The following is a 12,356-nucleotide window of genomic DNA, read 5'->3' as shown; positions in this document are numbered from 1 at the left end:
CAAGTACACGCACTAGGTGAGTCCAAAACATCTGGCGGGGCATCCAAAAAAACATCTGCCCCTCCCGGAAAGAGATGTAATTGAAGCTATAGATGACACACTATTCTGATGAATGACGCACCATTAACAGGTTTCTAGAGGGCATGTCCAAAACAAATCTGTATCCTGAAGTCCCACATGGCAGTTGGCAAGTACGCGACCCCCCCCCCCCCCCTGCTCATTTTCACCGCTGAAAACTAATAAGTGAGCAACATGCAGAGAGAGAGAAGATTTTGATTGCGTTCTTGGATGTCACTGTTTTTAGTATTTTTTCCTTCTTCTACCATCTGGCACTTTTGGAGGAGATCACTATTGAAATTCAATAAGGAGAGAGCAAAAAAAGAACGAGACGCTTATAATAACAACGAGGGGAATTCATTAAACCGTGTGACAGAAAAAGGACAAGAGGGAGAGTGTGTAGACGTCGTTGTGCGGATGCCTGTGTTGTTCCCCACCCCCAAATTTCTCGTCATTCTTCTGTGGGCAGGGTGATGGATGGGTGAGTGTGGGTGCTGAGGGGGGTGCGGGGGTTGTGACAGCCGAGGCAGGAACCATTTTCTCAGCTGGAAAAAGATTATTCGTGCTCCCCGAGTTCATGTTCACGTGCAAACAACGACACCTGTTTCAACAAACAAGGAAATCACAACTAACCAGGTTCCAGCCGGTTGTCTGATAGAGCTGAATAACTGCAGCCACACCTAATAATTCAGTGCACATTGGACTCACTGAATCTTCCTCCACAGAAACAAACATTTAACAATTTCTGTGATTTCTTTGTCTCAACTCTGCACACAACCAACAACAGCGCATACACAGAATCATATCTATCATATCACAGAATTACACATCTTGCATTTAAGTAAACACTTTGTTCAAAACTATATAATGCTGCCTCCCAGAAAACTCGGAGGTCAGAGTTTTCCCAGTTTAAAATTCCCCAAAAGAACGCCAAAAAAAAAAAAAACATGGCTGACCGCGACAAACTGATGTTTCTTTGACGAGTGTGTAAATCAAACTCTCAGAAGTGCAGCCTCCACATTATTTCCAGGTATTTTCAACGTTTTACCGTGTGACTGCTAAATGCAATCTTCAGTTTACATGTAGTACGTGTTTTAATACATATGATTGCATGTATTGTTCTTAATAAATGCAGTCAAAATATGAGTTGCGTTGCCTTTTAGTTGGCGGTTTTAGCATTTACAATGTACGCTCCTGTTCGTCGCGTGACGTCAGACGCTCTTCTTCGTGAAGTCGGGGTAGAAGGAGTTTACAAGTAGGAACTCAGACTTTGCGTTGCGTCCCGTTGTAGTCTAAACTAATTCTTTTTCCGAGGTGTCTGGCATAATCTCGTCTCTTGCCACGTGCCAACTGCACAATCATGTGCTCCTAGAAGTGTAAAATACTTTTATCTCAAGCCTTTGGCATTTTCATTTGGAGCACGCTTTAAAAAAAAGATTCTGAACAACATAGATGCAATGTGTTTACTGTCGATACTCATATACCAGTATCAGTATCACATACAATTACTTTACCCGAGGTGACATGAATATAATTACTGTGTTGCACTGTAAAGCAAAATACAGCTTATTGTCCTCCGTTGTCGTGCACACGCCAAAGAGCGTCCTGTTGATAGTGTTCAAGCTCTAATTTCTAAGTGATCTTAGAAGTGGTCTTAGCCTCCTCCTGATTGGTTACAGGAGTTTTCACAGGTGCTTTCTGGGTGCAGGCAATTGCTAACTGAGAGTGGGATTCCAATGGCGATTAGTTTGAAAGTGTAGTTTGAAAGGCGATTAGTTTTGAAAGTGTCAAACGTCCGAGAGATGTATGAACACAGAAATGCATAAAAGCTGCAGCGAGGCTTTAGTTGGCTGAGCTACCAGCCTACGTTGAGTGCCTCGGGGTCACTTCCTGTCCTAATGGAAGTATCTATCTGTGTACTCCTGGAAAACAAATAACACCAGGCTGCCAAACAACGACAACAACAACACACGCGTCGACCCAAGCTCTTCTTCCTCGCTGACATTACTGTAACACAGATACAGTGGAGCAGGGAGCAGGCGGGGGTGTATGATGCTCTTTATTCCTGGAATGGAGGTGTGGTTATTTTATACAATAAAATGACTGTTTATAAAAAATATATATCCTCAAGTCCTGCCTTGAAAAACACATTAAATCGAATAACAAAACATTGTCACATAATGAAGTAGACGCAATCACTTTTATTTATTCTGGACAAAATATTTTCTGAAAAGAGCCTTTATGGACGTCCTTAGGAAAGCAACACCGTGCTTCACTGAGTCAGAGAGGTACATATGTGTTCCTGTATCCCGCACGAAGACACAGGAACAGGGCCGGTGCCAGACAACAACAATGTTTTGGCCTTCCTTCCACCAGAGTACACCGGACTCTCCCAGAAGACAAGACACAGAAAGACAAATGTAAACATAAAGGCAAAAGGGGATCATCACATCACAGCCTCTCCTCCATCACAACACCAGTGTGGCCATGACTACTCCTTAGAGACCAACGCAAACACCAACAATAAACGTGCACAACATATGGGTGAAGTCAATCCTCTTGCTTTTCAAAAAGCGGATCAACTTGTAGGCAGTAGAGCCCCATTTTTGGTCGCCTCGTCGCTCGTGGCCCGTTCCGCGTGCTTTCGCGGCCGGATCAAAACTTCCACGCAGCAGCGAGAACCGGAGGGGCAGCAGATGCTTGTTTAACGGAAAATAGAGACTTTTGACATATATTTCAACACCAGCAGCTCTGATTTGTTGATGAGGTTCCCCTGTGCGCGCACGTGTTTGTGTGCGTGTGCGTGTGTGTGTGTGTGTGCGCGCGCGTGTGTTTTCTTTCTGCCAGCTCGAGCTCGTTCGCTCCGGAGCTGTCCGCGGTGCTGAAACAACCCTTCAGCCCGCAGAAAGACACCGTCCGCCCCCGACGCGACCTGTTAGAAACACGGGGAAACGGCTTCCGAGAGGCGGCTTTATCCTTAAGTGTAATCCTGACAACAACTCCTTAAATCCTGTAATATGTTTAAGGAGGAAGCTCGCCCTCCAGACACAGAAAACGCCACAAAGTTGTCCGCTTTAAGCGCGTTAATCGGTCGCGAGAGATCTACAGCAACAGCACGGGGACATTTACGTCGTGTGGCTTTGAAACGAGCGAAGACGTTTACAGACACAGCAAAATAACTGTGATAATACTAAATGGAATAAAAAACTGCGACACTTTAAAGCCACATATTTGTATGAATAATTGAACGTGTACGCGGTGTTTACGTGGACTGGACTGAAGCAAAGGAAAGCCGACCTCTTCAAACCTACCTCGTTAAGGTTATTCTGCTCTCCTTCTTCTCCTTCTTCTTAATTTGTTGTATTTGTTTTCGACACAGGGTGAAAATGTCCGTCCGTGCTGCCGCTCCACTCAACGGGACTGTCCCCGGTGGAAACGCACCGCCCTCCTCCTCCCCCCACGTGTGAAGCGTGATGGATTAATAAATCACACGCTTCCTGTGAATGTTTTACAAAATAAACATGTAAATGTCAGTTTTAAATAACTGGACGTTGAACCGATTCACTACCCGCTATTGTTGAAAAGCTAACACCTTTGAAAATGGACTAAACGAAAACACCCCAGTGGTGCTGACATGGTCCAGAGAGTTTTTCTCACCATTGTCCCTCAAACAAATACGACAAATAGGCAATACAGTTGGACAATAATAACACAGTATATATATATATATATATATATATATATATGTATTATATATTATATGTATATAGATGTATTGTTATTATCATCATCATTATTGTTATTATTGCTGTTGTTTTCTACTCGACTCATTAAATAAATGTTATTCCAATGTGTTTATTATTAAAATTAAATTACATTATTTGAGGTAGTTTTGAACCATACATTAGTGTCTGTTGGCTATTTTGGTGGCTTTTACTTTGATGGTTAAATCACCTAACTTCCTGTATCGTTGTGCGAAATTGATGCCGCTCACAAAATGGCTGCGCACTCTGATGTCACAGGGAGTGGATAACAGATTGTTTTACACGCATCTGTGGAAGAAGGTATTATTCGTTCATGAGTTGTTCATCTGAGACAGCCACAAACACTGACCAAATAAAACAAGTAACTTAAAAAAATAAAATAAATGAGATGGTATTACTAGTCTTTTGAATAAAGTAGGCTAGCAATATGTAATGTGTTTCAATTACTTTAAAAAAAAAGATGTCCCTTTCATTTTAAATACTTCATAAACAGCAATAAATGTTTAAGCAGGATTAGTCAAAAGGAAAAAAAGAAAAGATAAAACTATTGATTCAAAATATATAACAAAATGCAAAAAGATGAACCAGCGTAGTAGTTCTCATTTCCCGCAAGACACTGATGGCATATTAGAACATGTGCTCATACTAATAATAATAATCCATTTAATTGATATAGTGCTTTTCAAGATATTCAGACACTTTTACATTATACACAGTAGACACAGCTACGGGGAGCAATGCAGGGTTAAGTGTCTTGCTCAAGGACACATCGACTAGTGCGGAGATTGAACTGCCAACCTCTTGATTGAAAGACGGGCATGCTAACCACTGACCCTCATGTCTTCTCGTTTAATTCAACTCATTGTTTTAATCAGCTCAAAAAATAAAAATAATAATTGCGTCATAAACACTAAACCACTAACAGCGCAAACAGAAAACAGGAGGCCTATGTTTCTATTTCGAGCAGTAATGATGACCTCAGACCCGGTTACCTTGAACGCACCTGATGCCACATCGCGCTCAGCCCTGCATAGCCAACACCGCATGGCAGTATGAAGCACGCTGATATAGCCTGTGGTATTCATATATGAATATGCACACAGTGGACATGCTCCTCACTGGTTTGCCCTCCGAAGTCCTTGACTTGACGGAATCAAATCGACGTCAGTCAGATGACACGCGCACATTCTCCCCACAAATAAACCGTCGGGAAACCAAACCGAGAGAAGGACGACGTGCTCTCTTGAATATGAACTGAATATGATGAATTATAGCTTTAACCCATTTGGGTGGAGGGTGTGTGTGTGTGTGTGTGGGGGGGGGGGGGGGGGGGGGGGGGGGGGGGGTATTTTCTCTTACGCCTCAAATCAGTTTATTGAAAGTAACATCTCGCCCAGCTGGAAGCGTCGGCATGTGGGGTCTTTTTTTGGGGGATGACATATAGCCACGTGGTTAACGCTCGTGTCCTGTATGACCTTCATCCTGCCGCTGTGTACAGCCAGTGTCGCAGAAACGGGACTCTTGGGATAAATCGCGCCATGCCCTCGGGAGGTCAAAAGGTCAGCGAAACGTCTCTCTGACATTTCTTCCACATCCAGTCAGCCCCGTCGGGTTCGTGCACGGACAAACGTCACGATCGACGGAGGATCTGGAGACGGATCGACCCTCGTGCGCCACGTGTGGCGACAGATCATTACCAGCCCCTCACCCTCCCACGTTAATGACCCAGCGGCGCAATGAGTCTCGCGCACTGTATTGCCATTGATGGACTCGATGTGTTCACAGCACGGTCCGTCAAGGAAGAGGAACATTCATCCAGGAGCTCTGGAAAATACGAGTCTCTCTGAGCACGTCTTCATCGATTCCTCCCAGAGAACAGGCCTTGTACACACACAACCGCTGCATCGCGCAGAGGACCGTTGTGTGTCCGTGACGTGTCACGTGACCGTCCGTGTCACGTCTCCGCACACACTCCAGTCGGCCGGACGCTCAGCTTGTCAACAGCTACTCGGCTTGTATCAAAAGGAGAACAGAAAAGATGCGCTGCCTGCAGGCTTCACCGCGTGCACGGGTGTATAACCAGCTTGGGAAGAAACAACAAATAGAAATAACATTGTGTCAAATAGAACATACTGTGATACTATTTATCCACGCACAGATATAGAGTCCGCTGTGACCACATCTGTACACCAAGTGGGGTGGTGTAGTATGCAGGGAACGATTGAAATGCACAGCTAAAAGGTGGTGAAATGGATAGATAAGTGGTTGAAATAGATAGCAACAGTAATGGATTGACTGTTGAAAATACTAAAACACAGTTAAAATGGTCGATGGGGTTAAGGATAAACAGTGTAGACTAAAAGCAGACTAATAGATGCAGCTTCCATCATGTCGTGTGTGTGTGTGTCTTGTCACGCAGCATGTGTCATGAGTGCGGTCAGCAGAGACGCGATAGCCCCAGAGGGAGGAGGGCAGCGAGCTGCAGCCAAAGAGGATCATCTAAAAACACGCCATCGATCCTGTCAGTGCTGCCGCTGCGCTTCCTGCTCCCACAGACCCTCCATTATCACGGACACGGACATATTTCAGCCTTTAAATAGATAGATAGAAAATCATGGGGAGATGCAGGACCAGAACAGTGTTAGGGAGTGCGCGTGAAGGAGATCACAGCAGCAAAGCTCCCCTGGCAGAGGAGGTTGTTTCTGACTGAGCTGACCTACTGACACCAGAACTACAGGGGAGAGGCGTTCAGGGACGCGGCGATAGCGTGGTGTAATAAGCTCTCCACGGCGTTTTAACACGCCAATGTCCCCAACTGCCACATTAACACTGTGTCATGCTTTCCGCTCTGACAAACCGCCTTTGGTCTCCAAAAAAAATTAATAAAAAAATACAGAGATAAAAAAACATTCTCAGAAAGTTGTTGTCAACATTTACTGCCAAACGCAAGAGAATCAAAAACAAATGATGAATTAGAATCGTACAACAGTGATGGACATTAACACGCGAGCATCGGTTCAACGCGAGACCCGCGCCGTGACCTCTGACCTCCGGACGTGAAACGTGCTCCACCGTTTTGACTCCATGCCACTTTTATTTTAGACCACATTGAGGTTTATGTGAAGATAAAAACATTGTTTTTTTAAAGCATGTTAACATAGCAAATCATTTTCCAAAAGCAGTCACATAAAAAAAAAAAGAAGTATACCTGCCCAATATGACCGACACTGGAAACAGTGTTTAACGAATATGAGACGAATACTTGTCTTGTTTTACGGACTTTTATGAATAAATTAATTTTTTCAAATATTTTCTCTGTGCCTGCTCCTGGAAATGACGCATGTGAAATAAAGCCACATTGCCTGCCCCCTCCCTTTCTTTTCTTCAATAATCAGTAAAAAACTGTACTAGAAGTGTCAATACCTCGAATATGACTCAACAAGCAATAATAAGTCTGCTGCAATAAACCTCTGTCTGAAAAATAGCAGATTTCATCAAAACCAAAACGGTCCCTGTTCTTACAAAGTGCCCTTTTGTTAGTGACTTCAGGTCTATTACTGTAAGTTTACTGTTCACACACGGTGTTATTGTTCCGACCTCCCAGAACACACAGACAATTGCTTCCCTTCCAGTCATTTGGATTCAGGAAAATCCCGTATAGGTTCAAGTCTTGTCCTTGAAACGTTGTGCGACCCTCCAAACTTCTCCATGGTTCTCCTTCACGCCGCCGGTGAAGCGCAGAGCTCGCCGTCCCCCAAGATGGGCACAAACTACAAGCCGCCAACCTGCCACCTTTTTTGGAAACAACCGCTCGGCAGCTCCTGTGTGCGGCGGGGAAGAGGAAACAGCGTCATCCCTGGAGGTCAAAGGTCCGAAGGCAGCGACTGGAGCAGCAATAGGCCACGAAACTCACCGTTGTCCTTCAAAAAAGGAAAGGAGAAAGAAAATTAATCTGTAAGAAAGATGAGCCGACAACAAAGAGGGACGTTTCTACATTGGGCTGTCAGTGTTCTGCTGTGGGAACAGGGGGGAGGGGGGAGTGGGGAGGGGTTCTGACCTGCGGTGCACGCCTGCCAGCGCCGTGTCACGGAGGGGGAAGAGTTTGGGGTAGATGATGGTAAACATGGTCTGGCTGCAGCGGTGGCAGTGTCCCAGGGGGAACTGCAGGAGGTCCAGCAGGCTCTTGGGGAGGGTGATGGGAGGCAGCGAGTTGAGGTCTAAAAATAATGAAAATAATAATAACACAGCACAGAAGGCGTTCAGTACTCTGTCACGTTATGGAACCTTTGTGGAATCTCCAGTGATTTTCATTTTGCTTGTTTGGTGCATGCATTATTGTTTAACTCTTTCCCTCAGTTGACTGTTTTATGCTTATACAGTTCCAAGCTTTGACGTTGGAGTCACAGCTTTCACAATGTCATATTTTCCCTACACGATTATTGTGGCCCGGAATTATACACAATAACGATAATATCACCACATCTATAAACAACTGGAAAGAAGGAAAGAAATTGCTATCAGGAAAATTCTTTTTTTACTTTGTTTACTGTTCGTTTGGTCTCTTTTTTTGGCAAAACAAAAAGGAGGTGTGGTGAGAGTGTTACCATAACTGTACAAATAAGAACAATCACTCTTGAACCGACTGATGAACCAAAACTAACTAAGAGAGACCCATCCATCCATCCATCCATCCATCCATATGGTGCTTAGCGCTACTCACCTGTCGGCGGCTGGCGGTAGATGCGGTGCAGAGCTCTCATGGCGATCTCCTCCAGGGGGATCACGCTGTCCGCCTCGCAGCCCACCACCTTCACTTCGACGGGAAGCCCGACCAGAACCTCGCTCAGCGCCTCGCCCAGTGCCTCCCTCTGGTCGCCCTCCAGCCCGTGGGTGGACATGCCGCACCTGCACGGTCGGGATGCACTGATTTCTGTAATCTCATATGGATCATTGTGTAGCTGCATTTCTTCTAAGGTGTTTCCATTAGTTTTTTTTTCTTTCCTTTTCACTCTGTCTAAACAATATGTAGCTGAACTAACTCAAACTGATAAGCTGTGTTACCCGCTGCAGCCGATGACTTTGTTATACAGGTAGGAGGGAAGGCCTTTCAGGTCAACGTTGTTGTCCACGAACACAAACTGCAGCTCTCGTGATCGGCCCATATCTGAGACACGCACACACACACACAGATATTAACATTGCCTCGCTCACATTATCTACAATCGCTATGGCAACACACAGATAAGGAGGGAGGCATTACTGACCGAGCGGGAGAAAGGTCAGCCGGTTAGCGGCCATGGAGAGCTGGTTGAGGCGGTGCAGGCAGCAGAGCTGCCGGGGAACGTGTCCCAGCAGGTTGTGGTCGGCTGTCAGATTCTGCAGCGACGCGCAGCGGTGCAGCCGATCGGGGAGCGAAATCAGCTGGTTCATCGACACGTCCAGGGTCTCCAGGTCCTGCAGATCCCCGATCTCTGAAGGTGTGATATGATACACAGATATAACAAATTAGATCTCCACTTTTTTTTTTAAAGAAATCAGCAACATATTGCAGAATAATGTGGATTATTTTAAACTTTACAGATTTGGTTGACTAAATCTATTGTCATTTTAAATGCTGACCAACATCAGCATTGTGTTATGTCCTCTAACCTTGTGGAGTTACTGGATATTTCTTCTGGAACTGTGTTTTTCAATACTACATTTCTCTTTGCTGCTATAGTGCAATAAGTGAGAGGATTACGTAAAAACGGGGTGGTCAAATAGAAAATAAGTTGGTGTGACTGTACCGGAGACCTTCCGTCATCAGACTGAGCTTTAAATGCAATGAAACGTGACAAATAAAATAAGAGAATTCAAAAGATGTTCAGCTGATGGCAAACAGATCTGTCTGCGTGTGCGTTCAGATACTAGTACGAACAGACTCATTTGTTCGGAGACAAACAGTTCTCATGGTAGACGACTGAAATGTCACTAATGTTTCTGAAGGATTTACAAAATGTACCGAGGTTGAAAACTCACTATCATAACATACCATTAAAACATCAAGTTGGACAATAATATTTGTTCTTAATCCACCAGGATAAAATTAAAACAATCATCTGGACACACGTTTGCATTGAAGACACAATGTCCATATTCTAAGTGTGAAGATGAGGACAGTGAGGCCGTGATGCGGTTCAGTTTGGTCGAGAAGCTCTGTCGCCCTCTGCTGGCAGATTAAATACTTACGACTCCATTCAAGAACAAAACTTGACAATTACGCAACAAACAGGCTTAATATAACTGCTACCCCACAGTGGGAAATGTTACAAGTAAAAAGTGTGGATCTTTTGGACCTAACCACATTTTTGGTCTGACATTTTTTTCAGTTTTATCACAGTAGTTTGTCAAATGTCAAAAGTGTTTTTCATTTAGTGTAAACCTGACCTCTCTTAAAGAAGGCCATAAGGAATACAGGTGTTGTTTCACCTGGAGGAAGGCATTTCAGATGATTATTGGACAGTCTAAGGTGCCGTAGAGATCTCAGTCGGCCAATCTCTGGACAGAGGAACTGGAGGACGTTATTGCTCAGGTCCAGTGACTGCAGTCTGGCCAGGTTTCCAATAGCTGGGGAGCAAAACCACAGTTGCCCTCATTATGGAGAAAAGACCAACTTAACCAGCACAGATAAATAAAGGCGTTGCAGTCAAAAAACACCAGAAGGCTGACTTTGTCTCCGTATTTCTCTAATTTAAATTCTTCTGCATTGGGTTTTATTGAAGGTCTTACTAATGTACCATTTTACATCATGTTATGTCATATCAGTATCAAGAAATTAATGTGTGTTTTAAATGATGTAAACAGCCTCAACATCTCATCTTTACTGTTGCTTATGTAGTCTCATTAAATATTTTCCTAACTATGAACATTGCATTAGTCCCTTATTTAATATTGTTGAACATTCATGCACTCAGTGTTTGATAACGATGTCTTTGGCCATAAGGACTTCTATCAAAGCCAGAAATAATAAATAATGTTTTACATAATAATAATGTTTTACGTAAAAATAAGTGATGAAGGAAGCAGGGTAGACGCTGAGAAATTAATATATTATAACAGAGGACTTACCTTCAGGAATAATGACTATGTTGTTTGAGTGCAAATACCTTAAATGAAAAAAGATAATAATACAAAATTACAATTTGAATAGAGCAAACTATTTGATATATCTGATAATGTTCCAAACAGTGCAATGTCAACGAAGTTTAACTCAACTTTTGGCCATCTAAGTGTAATAATACGTCAGTTACAATTTAGGAAGGCAACAGACAGCTTCATTCTGCACAAATTACAAAGATTACCAGACATGTTGCCAGTTCCCCAGCCTACTGTCCTATTATACCAGCCAGTATTATGTCATGGGACGTGTAGTTTCAGGCCACTCTTTTCTGTCAAATAACAAGTGTTGTGGTTTAAATGTCCAACAAGAAAAACACAGCATCGCTGAATACTCACAGTTCAATCAGATTTGGGAGCTTCTGAGCAATATTGTCAGGCTGATGAGGGAGAGAAAGCATAAATAATCAGAAAACGTCACAGGAAACTCTTGAACTAATGCAGCTTGTAAACATTTGTCTCGAGTCATGCACACTCTGCATATGCACTGCACAGGAGTACCAGCGTCGTGAGCGAGTTCCTCTTCATGTACAGTCTCTCCAGGAACCGCAGGCCTTCATCCTTCAGCAGCTCTACCGGGAAATTGTTCAGGTTCCTGTAGTTCAGGAACAGGTTTTTGTGGCGCTCCTTCTTGGCCACGAAAATAGCTTCCTGGAGTTCAGTTGCCATTTTCAGATGACGCCTCTCCGCCTCCCCCCTCCAGATGGAGGAGACTTGGCAGTGCCTCCTTTCCCTATGGCATCACTGTCTCCTGAATGAAAAGCAGATGAACAGAGGCGTCAAGAGACAAGGCAGCAGTGTTTGGGGCTTTGACCAAAACACAGGACAATGCAGCATGCAACAGCAGTATTAAACCCGCACGTGAGCGGTGTGCACCGTGCGTGGATCTGGTGCACAGGCACACATACAGCGGAGGGATATTAGGGCAGAAATGAGCCCGTGTTTCGGAATCTGTGTGTTCTGACACACTGGTTTGCTGTGAGGCTGAACTGGCCGCACACATTACCACCACTCACACCAACTTACGTTTTCCGGTGTTATTTTTTTAATTATGTTGTACCACAAACTGTAGCCAGCGTTGTGTTGACGCAGGCTCGCCTTCAATGAGCCCCTCGGTTTTTATATCTGTCGTCACATTAGCATGCTAGCTACGTAGCTGCAATAAGCGCGTACATGATAACAATGCGATTTACCTTAATTGTGCGGGACCATTTTATCCTACTTTATTTTTCCCACGTATGCACGTGAGACCGGCTTGATGCTGAATGTATGTTTGAAAGCACGAGCTAAAGAAAAGGGGTCTGTCGGACAGCAACAGTGCTCTAGTCCGTCGGGTCGTAAACAACGCGAGACGTCAGGTCAAAGGTCACGCTCGCATTC

The 12,356-nt window shown here is 44.1% G+C and overlaps 2 protein-coding genes across 3 annotated transcripts in view; both read right to left on the bottom strand.

The window, feature by feature from the left end:
- The window catches only part of LOC117725942 (synaptosomal-associated protein 25-A-like), a 31,304-nt gene extending 27,836 nt beyond the window's left edge, over positions 1 to 3,468 (bottom strand). Inside the window, exon 1 of the mRNA XM_034525849.1 lies at positions 3,369 to 3,468. The gene's annotated coding sequence lies outside the window, so the exon portion shown is untranslated. The remainder of the gene's footprint in view (positions 1 to 3,368) is intronic.
- Positions 3,469 to 6,740: 3,272 nt separating this feature from the next.
- lrrc28 (leucine rich repeat containing 28) lies at positions 6,741 to 12,356 on the bottom strand. Of its 2 annotated transcripts, none has more exons than XM_034529506.1 (10): positions 12,170 to 12,356; positions 11,478 to 11,727; positions 11,316 to 11,356; positions 10,929 to 10,966; positions 10,248 to 10,427; positions 9,086 to 9,292; positions 8,883 to 8,985; positions 8,542 to 8,726; positions 7,879 to 8,038; positions 6,741 to 7,741 (listed from the first exon to the last, which is right to left on the bottom strand). In XM_034529506.1, exons 2-10 carry the CDS (start codon positions 11,643 to 11,645, stop codon positions 7,672 to 7,674), a joined length of 1,152 nt encoding a protein of 383 aa, XP_034385397.1. In that variant the 5' UTR covers positions 11,646 to 11,727; positions 12,170 to 12,356; the 3' UTR covers positions 6,741 to 7,671. The 2 variants fall into 2 exon arrangements, with proteins under 2 accessions (XP_034385397.1, XP_034385398.1); XM_034529507.1 differs by having other exon boundaries at positions 10,290 to 10,427.

Source organism: Cyclopterus lumpus, chromosome 3, assembly GCF_009769545.1.
Source record: "Cyclopterus lumpus isolate fCycLum1 chromosome 3, fCycLum1.pri, whole genome shotgun sequence".
NCBI lineage: Eukaryota > Metazoa > Chordata > Actinopteri > Perciformes > Cyclopteridae > Cyclopterus > Cyclopterus lumpus.
Note: the sequence above shows the minus strand (reverse complement) of the source record. Positions and strands in the feature narration are given on the sequence as shown.

Coding starts and splice junctions, on each gene's coding strand:
- lrrc28 (XM_034529506.1), bottom strand. CDS start 11,645: ATGGCAACTGAACTCCAGGAAGCTATTTTCGTGGCCAAGAAGGAGCGC. Junction 8,986..9,085: donor GCTGACCTTTCTCCCGCTCG/GTCAGTAATGCC, acceptor TGCGTGTCTCAG/ATATGGGCCGATCACGAGAG. Junction 8,039..8,541: donor CTACCGCCAGCCGCCGACAG/GTGAGTAGCGCT, acceptor CATTATTTTTAG/ACCTCAACTCGCTGCCTCCC.